Genomic DNA, 12,785 nt, shown 5'->3' on the forward strand with positions numbered 1-12,785 from the left:
GAGCGTAGTTAACCGCAGAGTGTTCCAATGGAGTCTGACAGCCCCTGGTCGAGAAACATCGCTCCGTAACTAATAAAAACATGGCGCCCAAAGCTCTTGTTTACCTGCCAAGTAACTCGTACTCGTGTCTGCTTTTACTGTAATGATAATTCGAAAAGTGTAGAGTTACTTTGAAGCGGAACTGATCATTCCATTCGTGATAAATTGTTAACTCTAATTCGGTGGGCTCTGGCAGATTCTGATCGAGAAACATTGCTCCGTAACTAATAAAAACATGGCGCCCAAAGCTCTTGTTTACCTGCCAAGTAACTCGTACTCGTGTCTGCTTTTACTGTAATGATAATTCGAAAAGTGTAGAGTTAATTTGAAGCGGAACTGATCATTCCATTCGTGATAAATTGTTAACTCTAATTCGGTGGGCTCTGGCAGATTCTGATCGAGAAACATTGCTCCGTAACTAATAAAAACATGGCGCCCAAAGCTCTTGTTTACCTGCCAAGTAACTCGTACTCGTGTCTGCTTTTACTGTAATGATAATTCGAAAAGTGTAGAGTTACTTTGAAGCGGAACTGATCATTCCATTCGTGATAAATTGTTAACTCTAATTCGGTGGGCTCTGGCAGATTCTGATCGAGAAACATTGCTCCGTAACTAATAAAAACATGGCGCCCAAAGCTCTTGTTTACCTGCCAAGTAACTCGTACTCGTGTCTGCTTTTACTGTAATGATAATTCGAAAAGTGTAGAGTTACTTTGAAGCGGAACTGATCATTCCATTCGTGATAAATTGTTAACTCTAATTCGGTGGGCTCTGGCAGATTCTGATCGAGAAACATTGCTCCGTAACTAATAAAAACATGGCGCCCAAAGCTCTTGTTTACCTGCCAAGTAACTCGTACTCGTGTCTGCTTTTACTGTAATGATAATTCGAAAAGTGTAGAGTTACTTTGAAGCGGAACTGATCATTCCATTCGTGATAAATTGTTAACTCTAATTCGGTGGGCTCTGGCAGATTCTGATCGAGAAACATTGCTCCGTAACTAATAAAAACATGGCGCCCAAAGCTCTTGTTTACCTGCCAAGTAACTCGTACTCGTGTCTGCTTTTACTGTAATGATAATTCGAAAAGTGTAGAGTTACTTTGAAGCGGAACTGATCATTCCATTCGTGATAAATTGTTAACCCTAATTCGGTGGGCTCTGACAGATTCTGGTCGAGAAACATTGCTCCGTAACTAATAAAAACATGGCGCCCAAAGCTCTTGTTTACCTGCCAAGTAACTCGTACTCGTGTCTGTTTTTACTGTAATGATAATTCGAAAAGTGTAGAGTTACTTTGAATCGGAACTGATCATTCCATTCGTGATAAATTGTTAACCCTAGAATAGTCTGGTAGGATTTGGTAGACTGCAGTGAATAAACATTAGTATATAACTAATCAAAATATAGTGTGCTTAATATGCTTTGTTTGTCTTTCAACCGACTCATTCTATAGGTCTCAACCCATTGTACATTGCTTGTACTAACTTTTGAGGTTAGGAAGATCCCATCGGATCAAGTACGTTACAATTTTTAGTTCGGGTACTCTACGGTTATGTTTATTCTCCAAGTCAAAAGAAGTAACTGAAACGCACCATTTTTATTTATAGCTTATAAACAACTGTCGTGCGTTAAAACATTATGTATATTTCCATACGGTTTTATTCGTAGTCGTAGCGGAAAGGAATATGGTAGTATGCCAGAGTGCTCGTATATACCACGTAGTACGGTGATATGGACACTTACGTTAGGGAATATGGGCAATACAAATTTAATTGTATTTTATTGGAAATATAATGTAAAGTAAACTTTACCGCTATTAGTCATTTATCGTCCATCTGTTGATATGAATATTTGAAACAGATAAATAATAGATCATCGTATTCGACACAATTTTCATGATAACAAATACTACGTTCTAAGGACAGATCTACGACGAAACTATGAAATGTTTTATTCTTTAATATTTTACTTCAACTGTTATTCAAAATTATACAAGAAATACTATTTTTTTGGTTGAAAATGGTATGGTTTGTATAAATAACCTCACAATCCTTTCCTAGTCTTATTCAAAACTCAATACTTGCAAACTTATCGTTAACGATACAAATACATTTGCCAGATTAAACGAAAAAATGGAATGTTGTGTCCAATATCTAGTTCGATACTCAGACTCTTACGGTGATATTTTTTCCCGCGTAAAACTGTACATGTATACATTTTTGCTCCAGTACTGTTTGTACCATGATTAAAGAATGCATCGAAAGAACTAACACGAGGAAAATAATAGACGAATAAATATACTTCCACAATAATAATATTTGTCTTTCGTAAGACACTTCAGAAAAGGAAAGAATACTTCAAAATAATTATCTCTAGGCCCCAATATGTCTAAATCCGCCACGACTGCATTCCTCGCATTTAACCCAGTTGGCACACGTATTACGAGACTACCATTTACATGTTTTGCTGACGAAAAAAAAATTACAAAAATCACGTGAAAATCGCATACACACGCACACACACGCACACCACGAAAGTATGATACATGCCATGTGCACCACTGAAATTCTAAGCACTTTACGCGTGCCACAAGAATACCACACAACCACTAAAATATACATATGTATATGTATATCGCACACACTACGTAGATCCAAACACGCAGAACATATAGACTACCGCATACATACCACGTATACCTAACCCAGACCAACATGTATAATACACGTATACATCTATGTGCGCTTCTCATAGAAATTTGGATAGCCTGAAGAACACTCTGACAAAAGCGGCTTCTGTAATAACCATGGAAACCGTGTGTGCTGCAATAGTTATGTCATTGGTAAGCCCCCCGTCGTCGTTACAAAGAATGACCCTTTCGAAAATAAAGATCATGGCTATTTTTACCTAGCCAGAATTTATTTTCACATTTAAAAAAGTTTGATTACTTAGAAATGATCCCGTGTTTCGATTTTTTTGTTTTTGCAATATTTCGATACTTGAAACAGAACGTGTTCAAATACTTGTAACAAAACTTATGGCAGTGCGGGTAACGATAGGGCTAGATGCAACACATGGTTAGAATATTCATCCTTTGTACGGTGTTTGGGAAACTAGACTCTTATTGTGTTTCGGTTTACGCGCAATGGATGCTGTCACGTTCCGTAAACCCTAGATTTTTTCGAAAAAAAAAAATGTGCAAAAGTTTTTCATTCGTTTTATTTTCACTTCAATTTATACAAATTGCGTTACTATGAATTTCAACTTCGTCGATCGAACATCCGCGATACGTACAATCAGTCGTGCGTGGAAAAAAGAATGAAAGAATGGTTCACGTGGCGATATGGTTGTCTACTTTAATTATTCCGAAATTGCTGAGAGTGGGTTTTTAGTGACTTTGTCGAATCCAGGAGTCGTAATAGCCCGAAAGACGAGTATTTACGAGCGTGTCGAAGTGGGCCGTGTCACTGTTCAAAATCGATCCCTGATGCATTTCGTTCAAGTGGTTCGAGGAACGAACCTGTAACACGAGAGTTTTAAGATGCATGTTACGAGCGTGTTGCGTGCGTGCAATTGATCAAAGAGAATGTAGTACCGTAGCTTACAGTTAGTCGTTTTTAGTCATTCATAGTGTCAAAGTGTTAAGGTACGTTTTCACGTGACAGTAAAAGTGACGACTTCAACCATCATGGCACTGTACAACAGCATAGCAATCGGTGTTGCAACGGTAAATCCAATATCGTGACAACGCGACAGTTTTGTTTGCACGCCAGAACTGACGTGACAGTAATCTGAAAATCTCGATTTCCTGACAACAAACTTTATCGTTTCAAGAACAATACAAACAGATGCTAACATTAATTTATTAGAAATTATTCTAAAAGTAAAGAATGTTATATGTAACACGCAACTGCATAGAAATAGTCGAAAAACGTACCAATACCATTGTCGTGTCGTTGAGTACAGAATTGTAATGATTCAATATTTTAGTTTTAAATGTATTGCATAATACGGTAAAGTTTACTTTAATTATTCACTTCAATAATTCGCACTACAAATTGAGCAAAGGTAGCTATTTCCCCTCAGTTATTTACCATCAACGACTTATATATCTTGTTTCGAGTTGCTACCTAATCGGTTTTTTGTAGCCAAAGTCTCAAAATTCAAAATTGACGAAACTTTAGCCAAACTACCAACTTTTGCTCGTTTTGCAAAAACGTTTGCAAATCTATTGCACATTTTAGCTTTAACCTCTATAGGGATAGATTATTTTGTTCCAAATAAAGATAAATTCAAACCGAAATTGATTTATGGTATTTATCGACCTTGTTACAATGTTGTCGAATTATTTCATCAACAACTGTAATTACGAATTTTTATTTGTAATATTAGCGATCACTTCCCTTTTATAATATTTAAAAGAACATATAGGCCATGCATACATATATATGTATATATGTGAAAAGATTAAACGTGTGCAAGCTACTTGAGAGAATTGTATTTATTAACTAATATTTAAAACGTAGTTTAATTTAACATATTGCGGAAACATTTAATTGCTAAATAGATGTTCATTACCTGGCAGAGAATATATATATTTTTTTAAAAACATCGTAGAAGAAAATACTGATAAATTAAATATTTTGTAATATATTATATTTCAATCATCTTCGTCACCCATCGTAGAATGTCTATTTTCTATAAGGAACAAAAAATTGACTAAAAACAGAAATAGATAATCTGTATAATTTATTAAAGCAACATTGCACGACACTGCAAATTCCCCCAAAATTCGCTTTACTTTTCTTAAAAATATACAAACAAATCAAACTTTGTTGAAATGTGCTAAGAACGATTAAAATATAAGTTTTTGAGTTAAGAATTATTACTCGGGTTCATTGACTCCAGAAACACAGTATTCCCTGTCAGGTTGTCACGATTATGTTTCGTAAAGTTATTACGATGTTGTTGTCAATAACCTCTCGAGTAACGAAACAATAACGATCAAATTTCATCTACCAGCTTGGTGTCGACTCGTGACAATTCGATTATATAATTATTACCGAAATACATGCATTCTTACGATTATTAATACCAAGGATGGAACAAAAAAATTAAATATTCCAATTGTATAGACATCGCGAATAAATAACTATATTCATAATTTCTGTTAACGAGTTACCTATAATAAAATAAAAACGTTTTCTCTACCCTCGGCCGAGCCATCGATCTAAACGAAGTAAACAGAAATATTTTCTCAATTATTTTCAATGCATTGTATCAGACTGACGCGAAACAAGAAAAAATAGTTTCTCCCGATCGGCGATCGCCCAGATGTCTTGTGAGACAGTTTTTAATTATCTCAAAGTCGGGCTGTGAATTTTTAACTATTTCAACACCTCGTCGATAACTTTCGATTCTTATTAGGTCCATGGTTAAAGAGTCCCCCTTGTTTGTTCGCGAGTAAAAGACAGGTTTATCGATCGCCCCGCCCCTGCTCGCGTTCAAAGTTGGAAAAAATTTCCTTCGGCTCGACCATTGAAATTCAATCTTTGTTCGCTACAGATGTTCGAGGAAGTTCGAGCAACTTTTGTTGCCTGTTCTCAGTTTGAAACAATAAATAAGCGAGGGGAAAGAACAAAGTTTCGTATAGCTGTCATTCGTGCGTTTTCCTGCTCGTTATTTTTTTTCCGTTTTTTTCTCGCGTTGTTTCCCGAGTTTCCGACAGATTATTTTAGATTTTTCCCACGGAGAGCGAACAGCGTCGATTAGACCAGCCGTTGAAATCTGACTGGGAGCACCAGGACGGTTTCTTTGCACGGAAATTCGACCCTCGAAGAGGAGAACCAGACGAGCAAGAAGCGACAATATCGTTGCGGAGATAGCATGTAATAAGAATAATTGTCGGCGATGTTTTATGCATCGTGGTGATTTCGCGTTCAACTCTTTAAAGTGGTCGCGTTCGCTAAACTTTCTCGTAGCGGGAATCTTAAATCTTTAGCGAAGCGATTCCTTCTTCTTCGAGCGTTTCCTCTCGTACCGATGAAGTTTGTAACGACCGCAATAAAATTTGCTTTCACGCACGCGGTAACGAGATCGTATTTTTCTCCGTTCACTTATCGAACGATTTTCATTGTTACACGTTGCTTCAAAGGGTGCACGATGCGCGAAACAAACATTTCTTTGTTCGTTTTTGCAACGGCTATTTTATCAGCTTTCTGCGCGCTAAACTTGTATTTCGTAGTAAATAAGTAATAACAGTTTGCCTACCGCGTGAAAGCATGAACAATTTTCATTAAAAATACAATATTACGCGTATCGAAAATTTAGTTACGAAACATTTGTACGTTTAAGTATTGTAATTGGAATTTACATGGATACTTGTAAGCGTAATATTGCATATTTTCAACGCCGACAATTCACGAGAGGAAATGTTGGCAATTGAAGGCCTTCATTCCGCACACCGCATACGAGGAGTATATTTGATGTTCCCGTTTGATTGACAGATTTTTCATTAACCGAAATGTAGAATTAATGACAGACTAATTAAGTGTACAATTTCGAGGCAGCTATGTACGCGTGATAGGCCATTTAAATCGAAGCACCTGAATATCTCCGTTGCTTCTGCGTAAACGATAAAACGATTCTGGACAAAGTTACGTTTTCGAGGGGACAAATACAATTGTAGGGAAAAAGTTTACCTTAAATTATACTTTTCCCAAAGTTTAACATTTCTTTCCTATACATTTTCTCTGTATCTTCGTAGATAAGAAGTTTCGATTTTGAAAAAAATATATCAACGAATAAAATCTCAAAAAAGTAACTCAAGAAACATCTTTTTTCATTTTTAACGACTGGTTTTTTTTAAATTTTCAAACTTTTATCGACGTAAAGTTCTTACATACATACGTAACGATATAAATTTGTTTTCGCACAAATTACGACAAAACCAGTTTTGATATTTTTGCACCACTATTGAGAATAAAACTGTACATTTTTTATTTTAATTAACAAATTTTTTATTTCAGTTACAATCATATATCGTTATTCGCGAAAAGCGAAGACGATTTGGCGATAAAAATAAGCGAGAATAATTGTTTCCTTCGATCAACTAGTACAAGGTTATAGATTAATTATAATAGAAATAGAAATGTACGATAGTAATTAATTGTTTAAATATCAAATTATATTTGTATATGGATAATTACGTTTTTAATGTAACGGTACTGTATATGTATGTAACTATAATACTGTGTACCTACTGTGCCGTGATGGAATATTTGCCTTCGAGAATTACGATTTGCGGCACGAAATCTGTCTATACCACCGTAGATTGCGCAGGCGGTGCGAGATTTCTGATTGGTAGAACGACATTGCTGACGTACATTCTACCAACATCATACGTACATTTGTGGTAATGCGAAGAAGTTCGGTTCAGAAGCAAACACCTCGGCTCGGCGCCGTATATGCCCGTATTAGCTTCGATTTACCGATTATAATTTTGGTAATAGTAGGGTTATTATCTGTTTAAATTAATGAATTATTCCGGTGCTATTAATATAATATCATTGCTCTCGTATCTATCGTGTTTGCTTCGTTCCTTAAATTTCAAACATTTAGTATTATCGAATACGGAAAATTCATCGGATTTTAACATCGGAAGGTTACAGTATTAATTACTTTCGACCACCGCTTTTTCATTTCAGACGAATTACGAATGAAATTCACTCAGGACTCGAACTCAAATACAGTCGTATATTTCGATGAATCTCGAATAGATGGTACACGTTCTTTGGAATAATTTCGTACAAGCATAAATTCATCGAAATGAATCGAAACGCGTTTAATTATAAGTTTCGTTAGCAAAGATAATTGCGTTTGAAAGTATTTTTCGTCGTAGTTACGATTTGTCGAATCAAACTTACAACGCTCGTCAACGAAGATAGTAATCGCATTTGAAATTATTTTTCATCGTGATTACGACTTACCAAGTCAAACTTACAACGCTCTCCATTGAAGATGGTCACGTTTGAAATTATTTTTTTGTCGCACTTATCAAAACGAATTTACGGCGCTACCAAAGATGATAGCGTTTGAAATTATTTTTCGGTACGTAATTACAATTTACCAAATCGAACTTAAAACACTTGCTACCGAAGATGGTCGCATTTGAAATTATTTTTCGTCGTAATTACAACTTATCAAATTAAATTTACAACGCTCTTCATTGAAGATGGTCACATTTGAAATTATTTTTTCATCGCACTTACCAAATCAAACTTATCATGTTACCAAAGATGATAGCGTTTAAAATTATTTTTCGGTACGTAATTACAGTTTACAAAATCAAACTTACAACACTTGCTACCGAAGATGGTCGCATTTGAGATTACTTTTCGTCGTAATTACGACTCACCGAATCGAACTTACGAAACTCGCGACGGAATACAGTAACATTTGAAATAATTCCTTCACCGCGTTCACCGAACGAAACATACGAAACGCGAGCAATATTTCCCGATACGTCCCGCCGATTCCCCGAAGCGTCACCCAGCGTTCCCCGTTCCCCGTTCCACGTTCCACGTTCCACGTTCCACGTGCCCCCACTCCAGCAGCACCGGTTCCTCGAGAACCCTCGCTCGCAAGATCAATCTAACGAGCACCCGTGGTTTTGTTTCAGATGAATCACCGCGACTGGTCGCGGCGGAGCTCGCCGTCCGATTCGCAAGCAGCCTCGACGCGGGTAAGTTTCTATTCCGATCTTCGTGGCGCGTACACGGTGGCTATTTAAGTACACGTCAGGCCTGGAGGAAAGTTTCGGCGCGTATCGTGGCAACGGGGGGTAGCGGCGACGAGGGGTCGGGTTGGTTGACCCCGTGTCTAGCGACCCTATCGCGACTCGTGTGTCGGATATCTTGAAAATCGCGTGGGTCAGGGCGTGGTGGCCGGCAGGTCCGCAATCAGACCGAGCGGCCGGCTGCCATGCCGTGCGAGGAACGTCCCTTCTGCTCGCCGAATGCATCCGCCAGACTTTCCCTCCATCTTCTTCCTCGTCACGTACGCTCTCAGCCATTCTGATTAGTGGCAAATAATGCCCGTAACAATAGCCGCTGCTCGATACAGCTTGTTCGTCTCACTTATGTTAACCGGTGTTCGTGTTCGTATCGCGACGGTGTGCGTTTACGCGTACGTCTCTACGTGCGACCCGGTTTATCGCGTATGTCCTCACACGGTTGATATACGACGTCGTGTGCGTGCTCCCCCGTGCACATGCGTCTCTATGATCTATGCGTCTCTACTTCGTCGCGTACGCGTGTACGACCCCGCGCAAACCACGCGGTGTACATCTCCGCACGAGTATGCACGTTCGTCCCGGTGCTCGCGTGTGCGTGAATTAGTAACTGCGTGTACGCGATATCTGTGCGCCATTTCACGGCTGTGTCCGATGGATGCGGGAGGGACGCTGCGTATTAACCTCTCTGTACGCGAGCTGTGTACTTTTGCACGTACCTCGACAGACCTGCGCGTCGTGCAGGGCCGAGGCGTTTATACCTTTGCGAAGTATTCTTTTTTCTCTCTACGCAAGAAACCGAAAATCGCGAAGAAATCTTTTTTAGATCGAAAGTATCATAGATAAACTTCACACTTGAATCTTACAAAGATATTTCGTGTATTTAAAAGGCACTTCTTTTTATCTCGAGACACGAAGGAAGTTGTTTCTTTGGAAGTTGAAAGAATTGGAAAAATTTCGGTGCATCGGTTGACGACACTCGGTCTCCTACCGTGTGCAAAGGGTTAAAACCGGCCGCTCGAGTAACTCGTTTGTTTTTCTTCGTAGAAATAATGCTCGGGATAAATCTTGGTTCCGAGGGGCGGTTAATCCGATGTCGGTAGATTTATCATAGAAGGTGGGGAGGACGGCGGGAAACTTGGGTTTTCTAAACGAAGCAATACGTTTTTTTAGTTACCTTTTAATGGAGCGCTTTAAGAGAGACGTACGGTCGAAGGAGGTTCAAGGTCGTTCGTATCGTAGAGGCGGGAAGAATAAATAGGGGTAAACTTGGGTTTTCTAAATGGAACGATATCTTTTTTTAGTTACCTTTTAACGAACCATTTCAAGAGAGATGTACCGTTGAGCATTCAAGATCGTTGAAGATCGACTACGAAGAAAACCAGGCGACTCGTGCAACGTATCCGGATACTTGCGCGTGTAATTAGCTCATTTGAACGCACACTGTCGATACAGGTGCTTAAAACGGTGACCTCGATCATCGATGAATACTCTAGAGCGACTCAATGGCAAATGGTACTCGTTGTGTGTGAATTTAAAACGCGAATTCTCATCTCCGTCGAGCATCGTTTATTCGTTTGCAAGATTATATATACGTGGATTATTTAACGATCAAAGCGACCAACGAACGAAAGCGAAATTCGTGTAATTTTCCTCTTCGAGTGTTAACATCGATACGGTTGGCGGAGATTTGCGACCGATTGAAGAACTAAATAAATAACAGATATATTGTTAAATTTGTTTACTTCGTGGCGTAAAAGTAGCTGAGATTGGTCAAACGATACGACCAAATACTCGTCCACGAAATGCCCGAATAAGCAAATTTTTCACCTTCTTGTTAGAAAAGTTCTTAACTGACTTTTTCATGTCGATTTTTTTTTAATTGTATCGTATTCTACTCGGTACAAGGATCGTATTTTTCGAAGGAACTGTACGTCTCGTATCGATAATTTTGTCTGGATATGAATGGCGAAGAATCATTGGTGAACTGTTATAGAAATTGAATTTGTTGTAAACACGATGACGAATGTACATACAGTGGCTCCAAGTATTACAAGAAAATTCTTTTTACCTGTAAGAATATTTTAATGAAAGTTTTTGCGCATATGGATAGATTTTCTTCTCTACTGTGAAAAAGTCCTCCAAAAATATTGTAGTAAAAATATGAAGAAATATTGAATTCTCCGATTTTAATTTTACCTTCTCGAGAATATTTTTTGTCGACAAAAAAATTATGTCATATACAGCCCAGTATGCTTTATACGCGCAAAAACTTTCATTAAAATCAGACTTGTAGGCTAAGGGATTTTCCTCATAATATTAGTGTACAAACACTTTTTGGATCTACTGTGTTTGTAATGTAAACAGAAATTTCATCACTCGGTCTGTGCCTAGTGCTTGGTTTCGGTGCGATTGAACATAATTCCAGTATCTATGTGCGTCCATAATCGATCACGAGATAACTCCAACGATTAACTTTACTCGGAATGTAAATTACGCGAATAAAATTAACTCGAACGATAATAATAAACTTGTACCATTCTCTCGAGAGAATGATCAGGTTTCGATGTATGGTTCCTTCGATAAGTTCGAGCCTTGTTACGGGAGAAAAAACTTAACTTTGAAAAAATTAAGTAAGGTCATTTTTTGCGGGAACTCTGCTCAATGGGTCTCAACCGATCCAAAGGTACACAGTTCGTTTATCTTATTTACGACGAAACATTTCTTTCCACTCTGTAGGTACATCTATCGGTTGAGAAAATAGATCAGCTTCTTTACGAAGCTCTGCCACGTCCAACCCATTCACCAGACCTGTCTCCAACTGATTACCAATTCTTCGAACGTTTGAATCACATTTTAAAGGAGAAAATATTCAAGGATAAACCATCGATCAAAACCTCCTTCGAGGAATTCAACGCGTCCAGAAAGCCTGATTTTTATAATAATGGAATAAACGTATTTGAATCTCGTTTTTGGCGTTTACCTCTAAAGAAGTTACAGAACATAAAGTTTCTTTACAAAATCTGTCATTTCACGTGCAAATTAAGATTTCATTTGCACAAAGTATGCTCTTCTTTTACGATCTCTCGTGTCATCTCCAGTTTTCGTCATGTCCCTTCACACTCGTTGGCTCAGCCCTCTCTAATTGGAATTGTCTAAAAGCGTTAAATCCATTTTTAGTTTCTTGCACGTCCGATCCAAGGATCTCTAAACTGTCTTCCAAGATACTCTGCTAATGGATGAAATGAACATCCATTTTGTCGATATTTTCAAAATAACTATTTAATATTCCATCGATAAAATAGAATAATTCGATCGTCGACAAGTCCGCGCTAGACGTTTACAGATCAATTCTTTGCCAGTTTCTTTGATCTGTGTTTCAATTGACCAGTAGTGCACGTTGCAAAATTTAATTTGTTCATGATTCGCAAATGAAGCTTCGTTGGTAAATAAAGCCTTGGTCGAGGATATTTCACCGATTTGCAGCTTTCATAGATACAATAAATAAAACAACGTATATTCCAAAAAACGAAATTTACCCTCGTATCTTCGTTACGCGTCCAATTACAACAAAGTTACCGATATCGGATTGCTATTCCCATGTAACGAAGTTCGTTCGAAAAAAATTCTTTCGTCTGGTTCGTGGTTATAGAGACAAAAACTAGCTAATCGCCAAGAGCGATCCTTCTTGAGATCGAACTGCCTCTTAAAACGAAAATAAAAGTTTGTACATGTACCAGATGAGGCGCGTAACTGCAATCGCTTCGATTATGTCGTAACGATTTTAATGAAAAACGTTCCGGATAAGAGTCGAATGCTTACAAGGAGGGCATAATTGGATGCGATTTATTTTTGTGGAAGTATATATAATACGTACAGATCGTGCAAAAGTCGAGTTTATTTTTTTAAATAGAACATAAACAAATATGAACCTCTTTACGCCAAAAAATCATT

At 37.9% G+C, this 12,785-nt stretch overlaps 1 protein-coding gene across 2 annotated transcripts in view; it reads left to right on the forward strand.

Moving 5' to 3' along the window:
• Nucleotides 1-12,785, forward strand: part of LOC143151337 (uncharacterized) — a 658,936-nt gene that overhangs the window by 170,839 nt on the left and 475,312 nt on the right. Inside the window, exon 2 of one of the 2 annotated variants that reach the window (XM_076320379.1) lies at nucleotides 8,721-8,783. The exons of the other annotated variant lie outside the window; for it this stretch is intronic. Within the exon in view, the coding sequence (XP_076176494.1) occupies nucleotides 8,721-8,783 (63 nt within the window). The remainder of the gene's footprint in view (nucleotides 1-8,720; nucleotides 8,784-12,785) is intronic. 2 annotated transcript variants of the gene reach the window in all.

Source organism: Ptiloglossa arizonensis, chromosome 9 (genome assembly GCF_051014685.1).
Source record: "Ptiloglossa arizonensis isolate GNS036 chromosome 9, iyPtiAriz1_principal, whole genome shotgun sequence".
NCBI classification, from domain to species: Eukaryota; Metazoa; Arthropoda; class Insecta; order Hymenoptera; family Colletidae; genus Ptiloglossa; species Ptiloglossa arizonensis.